This window comes from Rousettus aegyptiacus, unplaced genomic scaffold (assembly GCF_014176215.1).
Source record: "Rousettus aegyptiacus isolate mRouAeg1 unplaced genomic scaffold, mRouAeg1.p scaffold_m13_p_7, whole genome shotgun sequence".
In the NCBI taxonomy this organism is placed as follows: domain Eukaryota; kingdom Metazoa; phylum Chordata; class Mammalia; order Chiroptera; family Pteropodidae; genus Rousettus; species Rousettus aegyptiacus.
In genome coordinates this window covers 38,718,378-38,742,112 of record NW_023416310.1, presented here as the reverse complement: position 1 = coordinate 38,742,112, position 23,735 = coordinate 38,718,378, and the positions used below count along the sequence as shown (strand labels likewise).

Genomic DNA, 23,735 nt, shown 5'->3' with positions numbered 1-23,735 from the left:
TATAATCTTGGGACTTGCCTAACACAACACGATATTTCGCTGGTAATAGTAGTATTTTGTATCAATCTTAAAAAGCAGTTGTCAGTACAAGGAAAGTTTCAGGACTGAGTTCAGTGGGGATTATGCGATAGGAGGCCCTAGTCCTAGTTATTGGAGGTTCCCATGATTTGGTCATGAATACCTGTGATCAGAGCATCGAGAGTATGTGCTGTTTCCAATCCCCTTGAATACAATTTACCTAACAGACACCCACACAAACACAAATAACTTTATTCACATGCTAGACAGTGTTCGAGTAGACTGAGTTTTAAGGACACTTAATACAATTAATTTCTTAAACTCAGATTTGAGTTTTAAAAAAACTATATTCAAGCTCTGGATATTTTACAGAATTTTGCAGGTAGCCCACTTCTTTTTGCACAAAGGTAAAATACTATTTATACTTTCTTAATTCTCCATTATTTTGCTGTTTCAACATGATTTTGTACCCCCAGTCATTTCATTGTTAGTATAAGGTTACATTTCTTTCGCTCTCAGCCTTTTTTGAGCTTCATTTTCTTTCTTTATGTTCTCGAGTATAGCTTCGAGGTGTAGGGAATTCCTTCCCAAGATCCACAACAATTACCTCTCTAGAAAATGTCACTCCTTTTAAAGGTCTTTTGTTATCAATAACTGAAAGAGTTCCATTGACAGGTATGTGTGGTTTCTGCAAATCATCATCCTGCAAGAGAATGGGACAAACAGAATAAATGATCAATTTATGAATGCAACAAGTCCTGCTTTTAAAAATATAAGTAAAAAATAAAAAATAAACAATAATGTTATATGTTAGTGATAAACAGAAAAAGTATTTCTAAATGACATAGAAAAGCAGTGTTAACCCATCATTTTCATATGTCTATGGTTATAAAAGCATACACTTACATATTCAAATAGCATTTGGTAACATGTATTATTCTTTCTATGTAGCAGTCAAACCCAAGAGCCACTTGGACCATCATTCTGTCTCTAAACTGGGCATAGGTCTTATGTTGGGAGGGCATGTGAATTGTTCGTATTAGGGAACCCCAAACATGTTGCTCAGGAAGGCCCTGGCAATGTTTGTGTGCTGTTGTGGAAGGAGCCTGGAACTAAAGCAGAGACACAGAGTCCGATACTGAGCTCAGCCATAGTGGAGGAATGACCTTGAACAATTCATGTCATTTTCTCATTTGTAACATCCGAGGGCTGGATCCCTAGATAATCTCCAAGCCCTCCTCCAGCTCCAAGTTTCTAAGATTCTGAGAAAAGCAGCAAAATAAATGGGAACTATTGAGAAAAACACAGATGTAAGGATGTAGAATAAACAAGTGTATAGGCTTGGCATAGGTAAATGGTTTGATAACATGAATCAATGAGCTAAGAAGAATGGTTTACATGACTGTGGACATTGCACTCCTTTCATCTACAAATCTAAATTACAGGCAAGACCATCCCTTATTATACCTAACAAAGTAATTTACCTCCTTTTCAATCAAACAAATTCTAAAATGCCCCTTGAGAGTTGAAAAGTGTATCACCTTTTGACTATTTTCTCCAGCATTCTCAGGATCTTGCTTCTCTTTTATTTTGCCCTCCTCTTCATCCTTTGTGTCCTCTCTATTTTCTAAGTGTGTGGCCACCATTTCTTTACTCCGTCTCTGAACAAGAATGCCAGGCCTCATGATTTGCCTAATGATAGTCCTAGAAAATCAATCAGCAAGGATTTTAAAATTCATGCATATTAGCCAGCACTATCACGCACAAAAATGGCTTTCTACAATATCCTGTGATGCAGACTTACTTTTCTTGGTCTTTTGAATTGTTCATCTCCATGTTAGCAGCCAAGCAATCTCTACCTCCACAAGGACCTTTTTCTGTCTCATTATCTTTCCTGCTTTGGGAACTAAAAACAAACAAGCAAAAAATTCAGAAAAAGGAAGAATTGTCTTGATTTTAAAACTTGGCATGGAACTTCATTTTTTAAACAGAAAATTAGCATTTCTAAAACCTTGAAATGACAAAATAGATTGCTACAACATTATTATTTACTCTATTTTAAATTGTCTTATACTATTTCTAGATACATTAGCTAGTGTGACCTGAAATCTGATCCCAATTTATCAGCATGGATTTATACCATTTATATAAAAAAACCACCAATAAAAGGAGGATGCAAATGAAGCAAATTAGAAGGATGATGTAGAAAGTGATTGCTGTGGTTTCAAAGCTCATAGAGTTAGCTAGAAGACTCATCCACTCTCACAATCACAGTTTGTCCAATTATTCTTTTCCAGCTCAGTTGGAATGTAGATCTCTTGTTCTTTGTTTCTAGAAACAGAAGAATAAAAGGCTGTTTTCACTGTTGTTCTTTTGACCAGTTTCAGATAAGATGCTCTGCTTGTTTCAGTGGAGTTGACTCACACAGGCTAATTTTTCTCCATAAATGTGGTGGAGACTGAGGTGGCTAGAGGGGAGACTGAGCTGGGGACACGTGTGATCACTCAGCTCACCTCCCCTCATCCCCAAAACTATCAGAATCCAAAGGAGAGAGGAATTGCAGCAGTTGGTGATGAGCCCAGCTCCCCATTCTTCTCTCCTCAGTGACATCACAGAATTACGGAATCGTTGAGTTAAAGGGACTAGAGCACCAGCTCAACTTCGCACATCATCTGGAGTCCGGGCTGCCCTCTATCTATCCTTTCCTCTGAGAGGGTAGGTCAGAGGTCACTTGGCACCATCTTGGCCACTCTTTGATGATTTTCTCCCTCTTTTCCAAACACCATCTTTCCTTCTTTAACCTGAGCTTGATTAACTTACTGCTTCTTTCACAGACCATGAACAATCAGTCTACTTCTTTCTTATAAAAACCCTCTCTATAGCCCTAAGGCCTACGATCAACTTCCCTCTTACTGGTGTTTTCTAATAGCCCATATCCTTCTAATCTCATATCTCTGGACTTACTTCCTGGACACACAGGAAAACTGGCAGCTCTAGAGCCCATGGCTGAGGAAACTGTAGCAGAATGAGATGATCAAACTAAAGCTGAACCCTGGCTCTCTCTAACTTTAGCTGAGTGAGTGATTGCCCATGACAAGGATGAAGAGGGAAGAGCTAGAATTTTCTGAGAAGGAGGTTCCAAAAGAGTATGGCAGCTGCTGCCATCCATGTCTGTAAAAGTCAGAAGGTGAGCCCTGGGGACTCTGGGCTGCAGAGACACTGGCTCTCCTCCAGAAGGGCAGGGACTGTGGCTTCTTCGCTTTTGGATACTCCACCAAGTCAGGACTTGCAAATTCCATAAATGTTGAAAAAAAGTGTGTGTAAGCACAAGTATAAATTGCTAGGGGGCTCAGGTCAAGGCTGATCTTGTAGAATATGTAAATGTCTGGGTCACTCCTGGCAGTCAGCACAATTCCTGGACACTTCCTCCAGCCACAGCTTCTGGATAGAGACACAGAGCCCCATCTCACCCTCTTTACACTGCTGTCAGACTGAGACTTTAATAGTTAAAATCTTCTCATGTCTCATATACCGAAAGATTTTTCTGGGCATGGGACTATTTTATATTGATCTACTGGTGGTTACACAGGTCTAGACACATGTAAAAACTTAAGATTATTGCACTTCATGCCCTCTACTGTGTGGATATTGTACCTGAATAAAAAGGAAAAAAGGGCCCCATCCCCACACCTGAATTTGAGTGTGTGCATGGTGCCAAGAGTAGTGCTGGACTAGGATGCACCGCTGCTATTTGGTCCTGTCTCCAAGATTGTTTGCCACACATATTCTGAGACCAGAGATCTTTGGCAAGGATCCAGTAGTAGCAACAAGTAAGGGCTGATAAGACTGTATCTAAGGGCTATCTTTCACTGAATGGGCCTCAAGAATCAATATTTTAAATTTATATATACAGTTAATATAATTCTGAAAAGTGGCATATTATATAACTTTGGTTTCTAAGTCACATTTTGAATGCACTGGACTGTAACTCTGTGACGTGATGGGGTCTTATTTGTACATGTGTCTCCTGGGCCTAACACAGTATGCCTTGCACACAGGTGTGACTCAAAAATTATGTGTGGTGGGACATGACTACCAATTCTACAGAAATAAAAAAAAAAACATTCTGAGAGTACTATGAACAATTGCATACTAATAATCTGGATAACCTAGATGAATGAAAAAAATTCCTGGAAAAACAAAATCAACCAAGACAGAATCATGAAGAAATAAAAAATCCAAATAGACTGTAATAAGGAAACTGAATCAATAGTCAAAAACCTCCCAACAAAGAAAAGTCCTGGACCAGATGGTTTCACTGGGTAATTCTATCAAACGTTTAAAGAACTAACACCAATATTTCTCAAACTCTTCCAAAAAATTGAAGAAAATGGAACACTTCCTAACTCCTATAAGGCAAGCATTACTCTAACAAAGCCAAAGACACTACAGAAAAAGAAAACTAAATACAAATATTCTTTATGAATATGAGCGAAAACTCCTCAATAAAATACTAGCAAAGTGAATTTAGTAGCATATTAAAAGATTATATGACCATGACCAAGTGGGATTACTTCATGGAATACAAAGATGGTTCAACATATGAAAATCAACATCATACACCACATTAACAGAATGAAGGGGGAAAATATACAAGATTATTCCAAATGACACAGGAGAGGCATTTGACAAAATTTAATACCCTTCCACAATAAAAAAAAAATTCAACAAGCTAGGAATAGAAAGAAACTACCTGAACATAATAAAAGTCATATAGAGAAACCCCCAGTTAACATTATACTTAATGGTGAGAAAATATTTACAAATCACAAATCAGATAACAGATTAATATCCAGAATATATAAAGATCCCCTAAAACTCAACAACAAAAAATCCAATTCAAAAATAGGCAAAGGACTTGAATAGACATTTCTCCAAAGAAGATATACAAATGGTCAATAAGCATATAAAAAGATGCTCAACATCACTAATCATTAAGGAGTAAATCAAAGCCACATAAGATACCACCTTATATCCATTAAAAAGGCTATCATTAAAAAAAACCACACACACACATACAGAAAATGACAAGTGTTGGTAAGGATGTAGAGAAATTGGAACCCTTATGCATTGCTGATTAGAATGTAAAATGGTGCAATTGCTATGAAAAACAGTATAGTTCCTTGAAAAATTAAACATAGAATTCCATATTATCCAGTAATTTCTCTTCCGAGTATATACACAAAAGAACTGAAAGCAGGGATGTTTCAAGATATTTGTACACCCATGTTCATAGCAACATTGTTCACAATAGCCAAAAGGTGGAAACAATCCAAGTGTCCATTAATAGGTCAACAGATAAACAAAATGTATACACATACAAAGAAATGTTATTCAGCTTTTAAAAAGAATAAGACTCTGACACATTACACATAAATGAACCTTGAAGGCATTAACACAGGGTGAAGTAAGGCAGACACAAAAGAACACAATTGTCTGATTCCACTTATATCAGGTATCTAGAATAGTCAAATTTATAGATGCAGAAAGTAGAAGAGTGCTTACCTGGTGCTGGTGTCAGGGGGAAATGGTGAGTTTTTGTTTAATACAGAGTTTAATACAGGATACAGAGCTTCAGTTTGGAATAATGAAAAAGTTCTGGAGTTGGATAGTGGTGATATTTGTACAACGATGTGCATATACTTAATGCCACTAAACCATACACTTAAAAAATGGTTAAAATGGTAAATTTGGTGCTCTGTTTTTATTACAATTAATAAAATTATTTGTGGAACAAAGGAAATGGAAACCATCTATAAAGCACCCTCATATATGGCAGGCATTGGAAAAATAAAACCGGTACACAGAGATATTTTAATCTTCATTTGTTGGCTCAGTTGTTTCCCCATTGTAAATGTCCTACCCCTACATCAGCCGTTTACCTGTCCCCATGTCTAAATCTTCTAAGACCTGGTCTCGGGCAGCTCTTCCATGATGCTGTCACCATCCACTAGGCTTCCTCCCTTCCTTGCTTCAGCTCAGTGATACACCAAATCACCTACCCGCATCCCAAACCCTTGCCCTCTCCAGCTCCAGTTGCAGGCATGCTGGGAAATGGCCATCTTTCACATTCTTTGTCATGTTTCTCACCTCACATCTCATTTATCACTTAAACTCATGCACAGAGAACCCTGAAAATTTCATTCCCTCCTGTTATCAGAACCTGCTTTCTAATCCATCACCTCAAGAATGCCTGATATAAACATAAAGTATTGCCATTGTCAAAGATATTTGTAGTTTAACATGGGCTTAGAGAGAAAGCAAGACCGCGTAAAATTTTGAGCATCAGATAGCAGACAGAGCATTATTTTTGGAGCCAGGGAAACTTTTCTGGTGCTCCTGGCATCTGCTACATTGAGGTCAGATGTGGATTCCTCATAGGGTGAGTAGTTCTGCCCTGCCTCCCTGCCTCCTGCCAGCAGGTGTGCACTACTGGTGACAGGGTCTGTTAGTGATACAGGTGGGTCCAGGGTATATATGAATCCCCGACCACCTCCATACGGCCTTGATCTATTTGACTGGGTGAGATCCTTTGATGAAAGCTTGACCCCTGAATTGCAGGATCAAGATGAGGACATTCAAAGAACTCATAAGTTACAGCTGCCTCAATTTGAAAATGAGGATGAACACAGGACCCAGGCCTGGCCAGTCACAACATGTGATCTAAATCATCTCAGCTTATTTCAAAGTCAAGACATGTGCAGAAATGACCAGCACAGAAAAGAGCAGGGCCGGGAGATAAGGAGAGAGACAAATTACAAATGCCTTTGCTTGACCTAACCATGACTGAAGAAGTGTAAACTGAAAACAGAATTTTCAGTTGTGTGAGTCAATGCCTCTCTTTTTTGGCTTAAGCTTGTTTGAGTGGGGTTTATGTCTCTTGCAATCCAAAATACCTGATCAACACATGTAACAACATCATTCTGTTTTCCTTTCTGAGCCCTTGATCTCTAAAATGAGATCCCTCCATTTCTCACATGGAGAGCCATTTGAGCCTGTCCACCATGTCCTGACTTTGTTGGACATTACACAGGTTCCCTCTAGCCTCCAATAACAAGTGAAATGAAATGAGTGCTTTTTCTCTTTCATCAATTTAGTGCAGCCTTTTTCCCTACCATGACTAGTAGGGCTGCTTGGATATCTTATTTTAGATTTTAGAAAGCTGAATGTAAGTTACTGAAACTTATCAACATTAAGCTGTGATATTTAACAGCATACTTGCATTGAAATACTTTTTTTCTTCTACATTAATGGCCCAAACCTATCAGTTTTCATTAGAGGAAGAAAAAAAATGACATTTAATGTTTAGATAAATGCCTAATATTTCACTATATATAATTTCCATACAAGAGAAAGGTTCTGTTGAAAAGCCTTCATTATATATGATTCACAGTTAACTTTTCATGCAGAAGCCATTTAAAACCTCAGAAAGTCATTTCAGCTTGATAAGGTTTTTAGGCAATTTATTTATCACTGAATTTTTTCTCATGGAACAAGTTAACCCTGAGCACTATATAACAGGAAACACTGCCCTTGGCAGGGGTGTTGACTGAGACAGCACTTTTCTTAGTAAGGAAACGGGCATCAATCCCCAAATGGTATAGCTGGGGACAAATAATCTGAAACACAGATATTCAATGGGAGAAAGATATTTGGAAAGAGGTAAATGCTGAAGAGTACCTGTGGGATAGTGGACAGAAAAATTAGATATGGGGTTTCAATGTGTTAGGCCAACAGAAATTGGTAATGCAATCGTATGCTGTATTTTTGCAGTCCCCTGTAGCAGCTGGAAGGAGAAAGCCTCTTTCGATCACCAAGATCAAGTCTGGTTACCCTATGCCAATCCCCAAATGCCACAGTTCAGCAAAGAGTTTGCAAATTTACTGCAGAAGATTTGGCAAGCCTTTCTAGCTAATATCTATTTACCTGGAATTGAAATTTCTTTGAGAAAGTGTCAGAAATGGCATACTGTTAATTTAATATTATAACCACCCCCAATGGGGTAAACACATTCCTGGCTTTGACCACGAAAGTCACAACACCCATGATCTCAACCATCTGGTGCTGGTAGGAGTCTAAGCTGGTATAACAACTCTGGAGAAAAGTTTGGAAATGTTCAGTTAAATTGACGATGCACATACCCCTCAATCTATGTATACAGGGGGTAATGATCAAAAGTTTTACTGTAGCATTTTTTTAAGGAAAAAAAGACTGAAATGTATACATCTCAAAAATGTAATTTAGAGTATAAAACAATCATATATGGAGATGTACAGTATGAGTTCATTAAAGTTTAAACAGTATATTATGTTGTAGATAAATAATATATGTAGTAAAAGTATAAGAAGTTCAGGAACATAATAACCATCAAATTCAGGGGAGTGTTTACTTCTGGGAAAGGAAGAATTAGAAGCAGGATCATCATAATAGGGTGAAGGTATCTGGAATGTTTCATTTCCTATAAAAATGTATATCATGCTATTATGTCAGAATGGTGAGTTGTGGGTACCTGGATGTTTGTTGTTTATCCTATATACTTTTCTGTCTATTTAAAATATTTAATAATAATTAAAAAGAAAACACTGGCAAGCAAAAAAGAAAAGAAAGAGTCTATATCTCCCCTGCCCATTCCTGAAATAACCTCTATTAAAATACTGATGTAAATCTGTCCAATGTTTTTCTGTGTCTCTGTGTCTTTGCCCAGCTGGATAGGGAGGGACAAGGTGGCAGATCTTCAGATAACTTCAGTGAAAAAAATGCTTTAGCAGAGCTTAGAAGGCTAGGTAATCTGAACCTTAACTTATGCATCTAGAGGATATAATTTTGCTAAGTTAAAATTACCAAAAAGAGAAACATTTCATTATTTAATATTTAAAAATTTGCATTAGCTCCCTTCCCATCACTTATTTTGGTTTATTTAACCTATTTAAACATTTTTACTTTCTCAATTTTTCAGAATTAGAGCCTTCTAAACGCTTATAGAACCTACAGAATAAATATACAAAAGCATGGCTAATGAGAATAGACAATTCTAGCATTGAAGATGGGCATCAAATTTAAACCTCATAAGTGGTATTCCTTGTTCTTTTCCTACTTTTATTCCTTTTTCTCATTTGCCTTCTAGAATTCCTTATGTATTTTAGCTACAATTCTCTTACTAGCTCTTGTCCCACTATTCTGTTTTCTTCTACTAACAATATACATATGAACACTTGGTAAGAAAGGCTAAGATAAAGCTCTGATTTAAACCATGATTTCCTTGCACTTTTAGCGCCACCTTATGGCAGTGTTCTGGTGTCAGCATCTATACTTTCCTATTTTTGTTTCTGTTTTTTTATGCCCTTGAACATTTCTGGCTGTTACTGTGTTAGTCATTTAAAGATATCTCGTTACATAGCAGTATGGTTCTCAGCTTTTCTGCACAAGAGTCATCTAGTGACATTTAAAAAATGCCAACACTAGGCTTCACTCCAGAACCACTGTCGGAGAAGCCTAACATTGATTTGTTGGACAACAGTAGATGTCATTTAACAAATATTCAGCTCCATTACTCACTGGAAAAAAAGTTGCCTTCCCTGATTATATGACTACATATACTCACATTATAAAATGACTACTTATAGTTAAAAATGAATACACTTTAGAGATCCCCTATAGTATTTGTACCTGATGTAGAATAATTCTGACAGTTGCCTAGATTTCTTGCTATAGCTTTGCTTTCTCTTAATTAAAAAAAAAATTCATCATTTTAGTGGTTAATTGCTTCTGCTTGGTTTAATTTTTTTAAATTTGGGAAAATATATTAATCACAGACAAGCATAGAGTCTAAAATAACAACTCACCCCTCAAAATTAACAAATGTATACACTGTCATGTTAGTTTAAAATACCTACAGATATATAAAATATATATATAACATATATTTTTATATAGTATACAGTTGACCCTTGAACAACATAGATTTGAACTGCACAGGTCCACTTACATTCTCATTTTTTTCAATAAATGCAGTAAATGTATTTTCTCTTCCTTATGATTTTCTCAATAATGTTTTCTTTTCTCTAGCTTACTTTATTGTAAGAATGCAGTATGTAATGCATGCAACATACAAAATGTGTATTTAGCTACTTTGTTACCAGTTAGGCTTCTGGTCAACAGTGGCTATAAGTAGTTATCTTTTTGGGGAGTCAAAAGTTATATGCATATTTTTGACTGTGCAGAGGGTTGGCATCCCCACTGCCCACATTGTTCAAGGATCAATTATATATAAAATATTACTAGTAGAGCATAAAAGTTGGTTGGGAAGTCAAAGCTAACAAAAAAAGCAATGAGAACATGTGACTGCTAAACAGTGGCAATGTTGTGAGTGCAATATAATTCAGAGAAGAGAGAGACCAGCAAATTCATGGCGGAGTTGAGATTTGAGCAAAAACTTGAAGCTAGAGGAAAATTTCAGTAAGCTGCAAAACAAAAAGAAAGCAATCCAGGTGGGAAAACAGGAGCCAAGGCCAAAGATGGGAATGAGCAGAATAGAGTTTTTTCTCAAAGTCTTTCATATGGTCTAATAACAACACTTAACACTTTTTGAGCACTTATTATATGTAAAGCACTTTGAATAGTGCTTTACATACATATATTACCTTGTTTAACACAGCAACACTGTCATCAAGAACACACTACTGAGATCATTCTTTTCTGTTGCCCTTAGACAAGGTTCCCTCTCTGGGTTTTAGTTTCTCCATCTGTTAAAACAAAGCAGTATAATATTGTTTTGTGCATGGATATATGCATATGGGTAAATACAGAAGGGACTAAATAGAAAATGATATACCTATTAGGATAAATTGGTAGATAAATGGTAACACTTTATTTATTTGTTTGTTTGTTTATTTATTGAAGGACTGCCAGACTGCTTTCCAAAGTGGCTGCATAATTTTACATTCTCACCAGCAATGGACGAGGGCGCCAATTTCACCACATTCTCAGCAATACATTATTAGGCAGCTTTTCGGTTTCAGTCATCCCACTGGGTGTACAGTGGTATCCCATTGTGGTTTTGATTTGCATTTACCTGATGGCTAATGATGTTGAGCATCTTTTCAAGTGTTATTAGCTATTTGCATATCATCTTTGGAGAAAAGCCTATTCAAATCCTCTACCATTTTAAAAACTGGTTTACCTTTTTACTGTTGATTTGTAAGAGTTCTTTATATATTTTGGATATAAATCTCTTATCAGACATATGATTTATGAACATTTTCTTCCATTCTGTAGGCTCTTTTCACTTTCTTATCTTTTTAAATACAAACATTTTTGATTTTGGTGGTCTATTTTTTCTTTTGTTGCTTGTGCTTTTAGTGTCATATCTAAGCATTTATTGCCAAATCTAAGGTCACGAAGACTTAGTCCTGTGCTTTCTTCTAAGAGTTCTATAGTTTGAGTTTACATTTAGGTTTTTGATTCATTTTGAGTCAATTTTTTGTACACAGTCTGAAGTAAGGGTCCAACTTCATTCTTTAGCCTGAGGCAGTTGTCCCAGCACCATTTGTAGACTATTCTTTCCCCATTGAACGGTCTTGGCAATATTGCTGAAAATCAGTTGGCCATAAATAAATGGGTTTATTTCTGGACTCTCAATTCTGTTCCATTCATCGATATCTTTCCTTGTTGTACAATGCTGTCTTGATCACTGTAGCTTTTGTAGTAAGATTTGAGATCAGAAGTGTAAATCATCTGTGTTCTTTTTCAAACTTGTTTTGGCTATTCCGGGCCCCTTGAGTTTCCATACGAATTTTAGGATCAGCTTGTCAATTTCTACACAGCCAACTGGGATTCTGATAGGAATTTGGTGAATCCGTAGATCAAGTTGAGTATTACCATCTTAACAATATTAAGTCTTGTGATCTATGAACATGGAAGTCTTTCCATTTATTTAAACCTTAATTTCTTTGAATGAGATTTTGTAGTTTCCAGAGAATAAGTTTTCCAGAGATATTCTTAAGTATCTTCTCTTTGATGCTATTGTAAAAGAAATTGTTTCCTTAATTTTATTTTCAAATATTTCCTTGCTAGTGTATAGAAATAAATTGTTTTTGTATATTGATTGTGTATCCTGAAATCTTGCTGAACTTAATTATATGTTCTATAAGTTTTTTAGCGGATTTCTTGGGATTTTCTACATCCAAGATCATGTCATCTGTGAATATAGTTTTACTTCTTTTCCAATTTGAATGCATTTAATTTCATTTTCTGGCATTAAAGACAAATTGCAAACCAATAAAATATTGGAGTAATAGTGTTATATTTGTAAGGAAATAAATTATGATCTGATGACTTGGGTAGCTACTTTAGATTTGAGTGCGTGGAAATGCCTTCTGTGGGGAAATGACGTCTAATCTAAAATCTGAATTCTGAGTCTTCTAGTCAGTAAGGATAGCTCATGTGAAGGAACTAAAAGATGGGAATGAGCTTACTTATTGGAGGAACAGGTAGGCTAATGTGACTGGAATGGAATAAGCAAGAAGGGAAAGGAGGTCTCAGAGGCAGTAAGGGGTTAGGCCATGTTGGATTTGATAAACCTGAGCAAAGGATGTTGGATTTTATTCTAGGTTTGATGGAGTGCTACTAGAGTGTGAAAAAGGGGAGTGACATGATATGATTCACTTTTCAAAATCACTAACGTTGCTTTGTGAAAGGTTGGCATGGAAGCCAGGGAATCACTTAGGAGTCTTTTTTTGTAGCACTTTATGTCAAAGATGTTAATGATCCAGAGTGGTGATAATAGAAATGGGTAAAGGAAACAGATGTAGGGTATATATGGGACTTGTTAATGAATTGAACGTGGGGGAGTGAAGACAAGAATAAGGAATAATGTCTAGGTATGCGGCTTGTGCACATGGGTGGGCAGTAGTGCCATTTATTTAACTGGGGAAAACTGAGCTTGAACAAGCAGGGAGTTGTAGGGGGTGCTGGGGAGATATATCACAAGTTCTGTTTTGGTTAAGCTGTAGACACTGGTATTCCAATTAGATGTCAAGTAGACATGTTGGATAAACAAGACAAGAACTACAAAAAGTGAGCTGCGGTCACTTGTTTTCAACTTGAAGGAGATGACAACGAGCTAGGCAATCCAAGGTTAAATTGTTTCAAGAAGGGGTTCGAAAGTGCTGCTAGGCCCAGATTCCAATCCCAGTGTGTGGATTACTTTACCTCTCTGAACTTTCTTCTCCACCTATAAAATGGGGATAATACCTATTTGCGGGGGTGGGGGGTGGAGTGGGGGGAGAAGGGGATAGGAAGGGGGTCATTGTGAGACTAAAGGAGCTATGGCATATAAGAGAGAGAGCACTATCCACAGCATATACGTTTAGCAACTGCTATTCTACACTATCTCTAGTTTGATAAGAATTGACCTTGTCATAGACAAGTAGTAAGAGCCAAACTAGCTACATTTTCTCAAGGAAAGAGATAAAGAGCTATGGTGTAGCCTTCACTCTCTCCCTCAGTTAACCTCTTTGAAAACAGCATAGATCAGGAAACCTACCTCTTTGTACAAATGCTATTTACTCTGCCTATATAAGGCATGACATTTAGTATAATAAAGTAATGAATAATGTCATAACAACCACCAAAGTATTAGGTGCCTCTTTTCTTTCTTGCACGAGATACACACAATATACATAAGTCTTAGCAGCTCAAGTTATAGGAAGAAGGATATCAAACTATCATCTTAAAGAATTTGTCCACTTTTTAATATTAAAATAACAATGCAATGACAATAATAGTTAACATTTATAAAGGGCTTCCTATTGGTCAGAAAGTGTTGTGATAATTGTCATAGATCTATGTCATTTAATCTCCTAACAATCCTGTAAGGGTGGAAATAATATTATCCCTATATTATCTTCTCCAATAGATCAGCTTTAAATTAGGGTGGGGAAAATTAACTTACTAAAACTGGACTGGCCAGGCATCCCAGTGCCTTTTAACTGAAAGGTATGAGAAGGTGAGATTTATAATAGTTCCTCGAACAGTTGAAGGTTGGCTAAAGAATTAATTCCAGGTACTGGAGATGAAAGGAATTTTTTGTTTGTTTTTATATTAAAATTTGCCTTTAACAGGTTAACATGATAGGACTTCAGCCAAAGGAATTAGCACATCTCACAATATCTAGCTACCTTTCTGAAGGAAAACAACAAAATGATACAATGGGTGGAATCAGCACTCTTATCAGATAATCTTTTCTATAGTATTTTATCCTTTAAATGTTTTACTGAATCTTTACCAGGATAATCTCATTTAAAACAATCTTCAAATATACAAAACTCACCTTTTCCATGAGAACCTATGCTCTAGAGCCCACCCAGACCTTTCTGAGAAGATGGAATGATTCAGATCAAGGGACTTTTCAAACTACTTTGTCATTAACGTTTATTCCAATTAAAGAAATGTGAATTCAGAATTAATGTAACGTAAAACCTTAAAGTATGTGGCAAAAGAAATGCTATTAAGAATCTGATTAAAATGTTTATAGTACCTGTGCTTTGTACTACAGATATTAACAAAATAAAAAGAACATTCCGAAGACAACAAATTTTGATAAATTCTGGTTTGTAAAAATCAATCAATTCATTGGTTCAGCGCCCCCCCGAGAGAAGCAAGTTGCCTTGTTACCATCAGTTAAAAGTCAAAAGAGCATGTTTCCATGTTTCCTCTTCTGGTTGTGACCCATCACAGCACTAGATAACATGTACAAACCTAATTCCTTTTAATCAGAGAATGTAGTAAACTAAACGAGACTGGTAATTAGCAGGGTTTACAGATCATGTACTATAAAACATTTTCTTTTGAAAATAAAAATTTTATAATCTATTTCAAAAATATCAATTGAAAATATGTAAACTGCAACAAAGTTTCCAAACAGAAGTTCAAAAACCTTGGCTGAGCCATACATGTAACATTAAATAACATGTAGTTTTATCAACTAAAACACTCACTAAAAATAATGATTTCTGTACGTGTATATTGAGTGTAACACTTCAACATTTGAATAAAAATTGCTGTTTTGCCACACATTATCAAAGTCTGTTCTCTAAATAACTTGAAGAAATTTCAATTATAAGGCAAATGAAGACTAAAATTAAAAGCAATGCATCTTAAAGTTTTCAGAGACCTACATAAAATAATTTCCAAACATAATTTTTATATGCTTATGTTTTGGAAAAAATTTTCCCTGAGTATTCTTTCTGCTTGGTTAGGAAAATTAAAACACGATCTATAGAATAGAATTTTGATTTCTCTTGAATGTATGCAATTTTTCATCTATCAGATGTATTTGGGAATCTTTCCTTCCAGATATCTCCAAAGTAGTTAGTAATTGTAACTGTTTTAAAGGGCTATTTGAATGGCTATAGGAATATGGGTGGGTTTTGGAGCCCTGAGAACTGTATAGTGAGTGTCTCATACAACTGAAATGATTTACCATCCTAACACTATCAATGGTTATTTTAACAAATTTGGAATGGCACTGGCTTCACAGAGGAAAGAGGTATAATAAGAGGGAATTCCAGCTCAGATGACCAACAGATAAGCATTAAAAACCAAAAGAAAAAAAAGTTGGATTAACATTGTGCTTTCCATAGAATAACACTGAAAAAAAAATTAACCCTTCTGCCCAACACAGGAAATACCTCACCATGAAACTTTATTTAATGAAGTCTTGAGATCTGTCACTCCTTAATATTCACGCAAACTTAAAATTAGCATCATTGGGAGTTCCATCACACAAATTGCACTTCTCAATGCTATCCTAAGATTTACAGCCCAAAAGACATACTACAATCAGTGCACATGCACGGTACCACTACCAGCTGTGTTCCCCTAATTTTCTAAGATCTTAAAAATTCCTAACTACTTGAGAGCTTAGGCTTCTTCTCTTTCAAATAAATAAATTAAGGATAACAAATATTAGGAGTCTTAACAATGCAAATGTGTAAATATTAATTTTCTACATAGCCTAGCATCACATTAAAGGAACATTAGATTTAAGTTTCATAATGACAATAAGATTTCTTAAGACCTAACTATATACTTCCCTTAGCATTATGATTTGTGTGGTTTGCAAGAATAATTAATAAATAACTTAAAACATTTAGAAGTCATCGTTCTGAAGATCTTGAAGAAGTGAGTGATTTCTGATGTCCAAAGGTGTGGCTTCTGTCTTTTTAGTTAAGGTGCTTTATGCAGGGCGCCCTGGACCCCAACGGCTTTTAGACCTAGAGTTTTTAAACAGAAAAGAAGGTTAGAGGTGCTTCTAAAATAATAGAAAGTTGCTGTTGCTTAGGTTATGCTTGCTTGACAGTATCAAATGTAATGAAACTTCATTTAGCTCCATAATCCATTTTTAAAAACTCTTGGAATCAGATGTATTTTGGGATTCGGATATTTTTTGATTTGGGGCAGATAATATGGTACATATATTGTACATTATAGATCTGGAGCAGTACCCCAATAATCAAACACATTAATGTTTCTTCAGTAACAAGTGAGATAAACAAAAACTATAAACAGCATCATAGTAGCTCAGTTTAGGTTTGAGCTGACACAGACATTATGAAAAAATCTTGTGGGTTTCAAAGCTTTCTGGATTTCAGAATTGCAGATATGCCATTTGGATCTGTAGTAGTAATGATAAAATCTGAGGAACTCTTAACCTTTAAAAGAAAATTTGTGATATAAAATGACGCAGGACCCACAAGTTAGATTTTATGGAAAGAATAAAATAAAACAAGAAATGAGAAAGACTTCAATGATTTATCTAAAGTAATATATAACCAATAAACAGGATAAAAAGTCTAATTCACAGTAGCGCTATAGCTTGCATTTCTATCAGCAGTTGGGTCAGAACAGAGCCTAATCAATAAACAGAAAACTTTTTAAAAAACTATACTTTCATTAAATTTTGTGCTTATGATCTTTTTAAGTCTTAACTTTTAAGTTGAAATCTGATTCTTATTGATGTCTTGATCTAATCCTTGAAACGAAACAAAACCAAACTCAAATTATGTGCTTCTAGTATATAATTGTCCCTAAAAAAGGATCAAAGTCAATGGCATTCTGAATTTGTTTATGCTTATTTACCTTGTGTTTTTCTCTGTGCTGCCCTGACGTGCACTTACTGGCACTGAGGCCTTGATTTGCGCTTCGAGCCTGGAATAAATACCTCCTGCAAACTGCAAAATAAAGGAGCAAATTCAGTTATCTTTACAGAATCAATAACAGTTGTGCTTTACTAAAATGACATTACTTTTTAACTTAAAATTCAGGCTCTTTGACTTATAAATTACATGTATAATTTTACAAACATTAAAATTCACCCTTTTTTAGTAAACATGTCTGAATTTTGACAAATGCATACAATTGTGTAACCAATGTTACAATGAAGACAGAACAGTTCCATCACCCCAGGAAAATCCCCTTGTGCGTCTTTTTAAGTCAAATGACTTGACACTACCACTACTTGGTAACTGCTGATCTATTTTATATCCTACAGTTTTGCATTTTCCAGAACATTACAGAACTAGAATCATACAGTCTGTAGCCTTTTGAATCTGTCTTCTTTTACTTAGCCTAATATAGAAGAGACTTACTGATGTTGAGGCATGTATCAGTGGTTTGTTCTTTTTTATATATACCACAGTTCTAATCATTTTCCAGGTGAAGGACATTTGGGTTGTTTCTAGTTTTTGATGACTTTGAATAAAGCCACTATAAACATGTATGAATTGATCTGTATGGTGAGAAAATATGTAATGTTATAAGCAACTGCCAAACTGTTTTTCCAAAGTGACCATTCCTTTTGCATCCCTATTTACTATATATTCCTTTTGCATCCCTATTTACTACATGTTTAAAAAATTTTTTTTTAGATATTCTCTTTGGTGTATAGTGATATGTCACTGAAGTTTTAATTTACATTTCTCTAATGACTAATGATGTGGCATCTTTTCAGGTGCTTATTTGCCCCTGTATCCTTCTTTCAAGAGGTGTGTAGTTAATCTTTTGCCCATTTCTTTTTATTGAATTATTTTATTGAGTTTTCAGAGTTCTTGATATATTCTAGACACAAATCCTTTACCAGATAAGTGTTTTATACATATTTTCTCCTAGTTTACAGCTTGTATTTTCATTCTATCAACAGTTTTTCAAACAGAACAACTTTCAAATTTTGATGAATATTTTTCTTTTATAAATCATGGTTTTGGGGTTGTAGCTAAGAAATATTTGCCTAGTCCAAAGTCATAAAGATTTTTTCTTATGTTCTGTTTTAGGAGTTTTATAGGGAACCAAATTTTTTTAAATTAGGGGCAAAAGTTATTATAATTACATAATATCAATAGTAATGATAATATATGTTATGACTAGTATATAATTCTAGTAAAAGTACAGGTATTTCTAGTCATCATTTTCAACAAGATAACATCTTATTTTAGAGATAACATCTAAGCACTGCATTCAGGGTTGATCGAAATCAGCAACTTCTAGAAAGCTGCCCTCTGGATAGCTGGTATTAAGTCAGCTGCAATTAATCCTCCCTTGGTGTGTCATTACACTTTCAGTGATAATGTACTTTACTTTGTGTATTATCCATGGACCAGGGATAACTGGAGGTGGTAGAAAACTTTTACATGAATAAACTGGTTAACTGGGACAGAATATAAAATATATACAAATATTTAAATTATTTTAAAAAAATTCTGCCTAAAACATCTTTACACTCCTCACGATAAAAATAAAGTAGGGTCTATGGCCATGCCACCCTGAATGTGCCTGATCTCATCTGATCTTGGAAGCTAAGCAGGATTGGGCCTGGTTAGTACTTGGATTGGGAGGCCACCTAGAAATACCAGGTGCTATAGGCATTAAAAATAAATAAATAAATAAGTAGGAAGGTATATCTAAGCAAGCACAATACTCTAGGTACACAAGCCTTACTTCTTTTGCTTCCTTTGACTTGACTCGGTCCAGATCACCCAATCTCATCTTTATTAGGTGCCCTGTAATTTCAGACATCCGTCGCTGATCTGAAGATAAAAAATAATAAACCTCATTTTTTTATAAGGATGATTTATAACTCTTATTTCTTCAAAAGGATTGCAATCATCAAGAGTTTATGAAACTATCACTAAATGTCATTTTACAGGCACACACATCTATTTATCTTTGAAGAATTTTAGGCAACAAGTGGCAAAATGGCTCATACTACATGGAAAATTGTTCTGTGTTTAAGATTATTGTAAATCGGCCTAAAACACATTCTGTCATCTTTGGAGTGAAAGTAGTAGGCAAAAGTCAGTGCATAAAACAATACATTATCTCGTAATGAAGCTCTAATTGATGCCTAAGGGAATGTGCTAATTCTGGACCTTATTCCAGTTGAAATCTTTAAAGTGATTCGGCTTGCTTCTTAAAAGATTTTTATTATTATTTAGACCTAATTTGTACATTACCCAAATAATAAAACTTACCGTCTTCTCTTTGTGCATCCTGGTTGAATCTCAAAGATCTTGTGACATCCCATTTATTCTTCTGCATACTTACACTATTGAAAAAATTAAAGGAAAGTCAGCACTGATGCTTTAAGAGTGGACATCTGATTGGGGTAAAGAGTCATACTCACATGAAAGGAGACACATCTCTAGATGTTGACTGAAAAAAAGTTGACAACAGTAAGGCCCAGTTAGAACATATTTACTGCTTAATGTTATAGTTAATAATAAAAAGAGTTTACACTTATGGAGTGCAAGATACTATACCAAGAGCATTACAAGTATTACTTCATTTAAGTCTTGGCAACAACCATGTGAGACAGGTGCTGTTATTATCTCTATAATAACACAAGTTCAGAGAAGTTAAGAAACTTGTCTGAAGAGAAAGAAACCTAGAATTTGAACCCAGTTTTATTTGTCTGCCATGGAAGCCCCACTTATGCAACCTTTTAGAATTTACCCATTTGTGTGTCTGTAGTACTTAACATGAAGGTAAATGAACAACCTGTTCAATGTAATTGTGTGAAACTTGTCTCAACTCCAGGCTTTCATACATTTTTGGAATCCATGGTTTCTCTTTTAGCCAACAGTGGTTATTACTGTCCTCTTATTTCTACCTTGCTTTTTACCCCTTCCTTTGAAATTATAGGAAAATAAGAATTATTTTAAAAGATCATAAAATACAATTTACTTTAAAAAATCTTACAGTCTATATTATTTAAAAATGTACTTATTTTATAGTCTATTTATCTTATTTTAAATTATATATGCCATTTTTTGAATAAATATTGGTTCAAATTCAAAAGGCATAAATAACACATATAGTAAAAAGCCTGTTCCCAGACATTCAGTTCCCTTCCTTAGAGGAAACCAATCTTATCAATTTCTTGTGTAGCTTTCCAGAGATATTTTATGTATATACAATGAAATTCATATATATTCCTTCTTCTATTCTACACAAATGGCAGCATAATATGCCACTATACATACTGTTCTGCACTTTCCTTTTTTCACCTGTCAATATATCTTAGAGATCTTTAAAATCAGTCTTTATAGAACTTCTTCATTCATTTTACACTGCTAGTATTCCATTGTGGTATTCGTTACTCTTTTTTTTTTTTTTTTTTTCAGATTTGTCCTGGCTATACTTGCTTGCTTATTTCTCAATATAAACTTTAGAATAGTAACAGATAATTTAGAGTTACCTTCTCCAATGCTTTTTCTTTTTTATGACCACAGGGTGAAGACATCTGCTTTTTTGGTGGTTTAGTGAACTTCTTTGGCTTCTCCTTTTTCCCTAATAACAGAAAATTAATGTTATGAACATAAGTCCCATATATTTCTCCAATGTACTTGTTACTTCCAAACAATAAAAACATTAAAAAAATTGTTTTTTAAAACTAATAAATTACCTCTGAATAAAAAGTAAATATGTGGGGAAGTCAAACTGAAAGTGCTTAATAGGGGTTCATTTTAATTACTTTTCTTCTTTCTACTTGGTGTAAACTTCTGGAGGAAAAAATGAGGACAATGAATTCAAAGTTCCAATGAAATTAAATATAGAAAAATGTTAAGGAAAACTATACATATTTATTTCTCTGAATCTACTCTGAAAGTGAAGTCATCTCCTAATTCTAAAATTTTTATGTAAAAAATAACTATAAGCCAGAAAAATATAATTTGAGAATTAGAGGACAGAAGAACTCAAAAAAATCTTTATAATGTTTTTTGCTCAGGCACTAGGTGGAACTATGAAGATAAAAATGGAAGTAGGACAGAAATGATATTGGGAAGGAGATTTGAAACAAATTTATCCTGGACTTGGGCATTCCCACAGTCAGTATTCTGAACTTTTGTTCTGGCTGACAGTTTAGTAGAAAAAGGAAAGGGCCAGAAAAGAAGAAGGGAAAGAAGCATTTTTCTAAAAACAATGTTTAAGGATAAGGATACTATACAGTGGATCGCTATTTCTTAAACATCAATTACGGTAGGTTACACAATTCCTTCCAAAGAAAACTATGATGAAAACAGAACAAAGATATTATAAACAACCATTTCCAGGCACTGGCAAATAATTAAAGGCAAGTAGAAATTGAATGTTTACTTTTGAAAGATGCATGAGGTAAAAACTGTTTATGGCCTTCTTGCCTGAGGGCATAGAGTTCAAAGAAACAGAGAAGCTGGAAATTTAAAGGAGAAATTTAGACCTGAGATCTAAAATGTGAGTATACACTCTGCCCAAATTCCTACCTAAGTGTTAAATTATATAAGTGTATGAAAGACCCTAGGAAGTTCAGCTAAAAAGGCAAGCAAAAAACAGAGTGGGGTATCATCAACTCTTGCAAGACAGAACTGCTCTAGGTGAGATGTGGGAGTTTCTAGTACATTTGACTGAATAGTTTCCCCAAACTACACACAGCTTGAGCTTCTGACAGCTGAAGGTTTACTGAAGGTTAGATGTGGGACTGGAAAAAGAACTAGAAACCTAAAAGAAACCCATAAAGGAAGGGAACCACTAAGCAAGTAAGTTCCCAATCTGAATATAAATTCTGTCTGAATCCTTGGCTGACTACTAAACTGCATAGGTGGTTGTGATCCCTGGGTAGCAATCTAAAGAAGCAGCAGTTGACAGCTGAAAAAACAACAAAAAACAAAAACAAAACAAACAACCAAAAACAAACCTGTGCAGAGACACCATCCACTGCATCCTATGGGGAAGACTGACTTTGCAGTTTGGGTCAGGCAAGTTAAATGCCTACTAGAACGAAAAATCAATAATCCTCAGAAAAACGAAACAGATTTCGGAGTTGTACAGAGATAATCTACAATGTTCATTTTTCACCTAAAAGTTAGGAGGTAACCAAACTCAAAAGTACAATCCACTTAGAAAGTGAAACATTCAACAGAAACGAATTCTGTGAGAGCCTGCATGTTGGATTTAACAGATAATGACTTCAAAGCAGCTATTATAAATATCTTCAAAGGAAAAATGATATTATCGAGTAAATAATGGAGAATCACAACAAATAAATGGAAACGTCAGCTGAAAAACACAATAAATGAAATGAAAACAAATGTGCTAGATGGATTCAAGAGGAAATCTGAAATGGCAGAAGAATGAATCAAGGAATGTGAAATTAAGTACTAGAAATTATCCAATCCCGAAAACAGAAAAAACTGAAGAAAATGAAGCAAAACCTCAGCAATCTGTGGGCCAATATCAAAGGTCTAACATATGCATATTGGAGTTCCTCGAGATGAATGAGAGGAGGGCAGAAAAAGATACTTAAGTAATGACCATAAGCACCCCAAATTTTGTGAAAAACATTAATTTACGGATCCAAGAAGCTCAACAAATCCAAAGTAATATATACACAAATAAAGTCACATCTAGGCATATCAGTCTTCTGAAAGTCAAAGATTAAAAAAAAATCTTTAAAGCAGTAAGATTACAAGGGCACATTACATACAGGAGAACAATTACATCAATGACTGACTTCTCATAAGAAACGATGGAGGCCAGAAGATATTGGAATAACATATTCAAAGTGCTGAAAGAAAAAATAGTTAACCAAGAATTTTATATTAAGAAAAGTGTACTTCAAAAACAAAAGTGAAATAAAGACATTTTCAGATAAATAACAATGAAAGAATTCATTGCTAGTATGTCTACACTACAGGAAATAATGAAAAATTCCTTCAGAATAAAAGAAAGTATCAGATGGTAACACAGATAAAAGACTAAAAAGGTAAATATGTGGGTAAATATAAAAGCCTAAATGAGTATTTTTTTCTTTTATTCCTTTACATTCTTTAAATGATATAAAAGTGTTTAAAGTAAAAATCGTAACACCTGTTGGGTTTATAATGTATGTAAATATATATGACAACAACAGCACAAAAAGGGGGAGGCAAATGGAACTATATTATTTTAAGGCTCTTATATTTTACCTGAATTAATTCGTATTAGCTTTAAGTAGACTGTAATAGGTTAAAGATGCATGTTGTAATCTCTAGAAAAATCAGTGCAAAGAAATATAATTACAAAGCCAATAAAATAATTAAATGATATAATAAAATTATTTTCTTAGCACAAAAAAGCAGGAAAGG

At 34.8% G+C, this 23,735-nt stretch overlaps 2 protein-coding genes and 1 pseudogene across 9 annotated transcripts in view; 1 reads left to right on the top strand and 2 right to left on the bottom strand.

Annotated features, from left to right (window-relative positions):
* Window positions 1–252: 252 nt before the first annotated feature.
* Window positions 253–11,202, bottom strand: CUNH2orf74 (chromosome unknown C2orf74 homolog). 4 transcript variants are annotated; one of them, XM_036224165.1, is made up of 5 exons: window positions 10,719–11,202; window positions 2,285–2,349; window positions 1,823–1,924; window positions 1,560–1,722; window positions 253–721 (listed from the first exon to the last, which is right to left on the bottom strand). In XM_036224165.1, exons 3-5 carry the CDS (start codon window positions 1,852–1,854, stop codon window positions 551–553), a joined length of 366 nt encoding a protein of 121 aa, XP_036080058.1. In that variant the 5' UTR covers window positions 1,855–1,924; window positions 2,285–2,349; window positions 10,719–11,202; the 3' UTR covers window positions 253–550. The 4 variants fall into 4 exon arrangements, with proteins under 4 accessions (XP_036080058.1, XP_015985136.1, XP_036080057.1 ...); XM_016129650.2 differs by lacking the exon at window positions 2,285–2,349 and having other exon boundaries at window positions 10,719–10,820; window positions 10,910–11,202; XM_036224164.1 differs by having other exon boundaries at window positions 1,823–2,349.
* A 3,289-nt stretch (window positions 11,203–14,491) lies between these two features.
* The window catches only part of KIAA1841 (KIAA1841 ortholog), a 62,119-nt gene continuing 52,875 nt past the window's right edge, over window positions 14,492–23,735 (bottom strand). For all 5 annotated transcript variants that reach the window (XM_036224154.1, XM_036224153.1, XM_036224156.1 and 2 more), the window contains 6 exons: window positions 20,831–20,922; window positions 19,757–19,785; window positions 19,605–19,678; window positions 19,072–19,160; window positions 17,218–17,309; window positions 14,492–16,352 (listed from right to left, as the gene is read on the bottom strand). In XM_036224154.1, the coding sequence (XP_036080047.1) occupies window positions 16,316–16,352; window positions 17,218–17,309; window positions 19,072–19,160; window positions 19,605–19,678; window positions 19,757–19,785; window positions 20,831–20,922 (413 nt within the window). In that variant the 3' untranslated portion in view covers window positions 14,492–16,315. The remainder of the gene's footprint in view (window positions 16,353–17,217; window positions 17,310–19,071; window positions 19,161–19,604; window positions 19,679–19,756; window positions 19,786–20,830; window positions 20,923–23,735) is intronic.
* Window positions 18,879–18,998, top strand: LOC118606028 (annotated as a pseudogene).

Coding starts and splice junctions, on each gene's coding strand:
- CUNH2orf74 (XM_036224164.1), bottom strand. CDS start 1,854: ATGGAGATGAACAATTCAAAAGACCAAGAAAA. Junction 1,723..1,822: donor AATTCAAAAGACCAAGAAAA/GTAAGTCTGCAT, acceptor TTGATTTTCTAG/GACTATCATTAGGCAAATCA. Junction 722..1,559: donor CTGGAGAAAATAGTCAAAAG/GTGATACACTTT, acceptor ATTCTCTTGCAG/GATGATGATTTGCAGAAACC.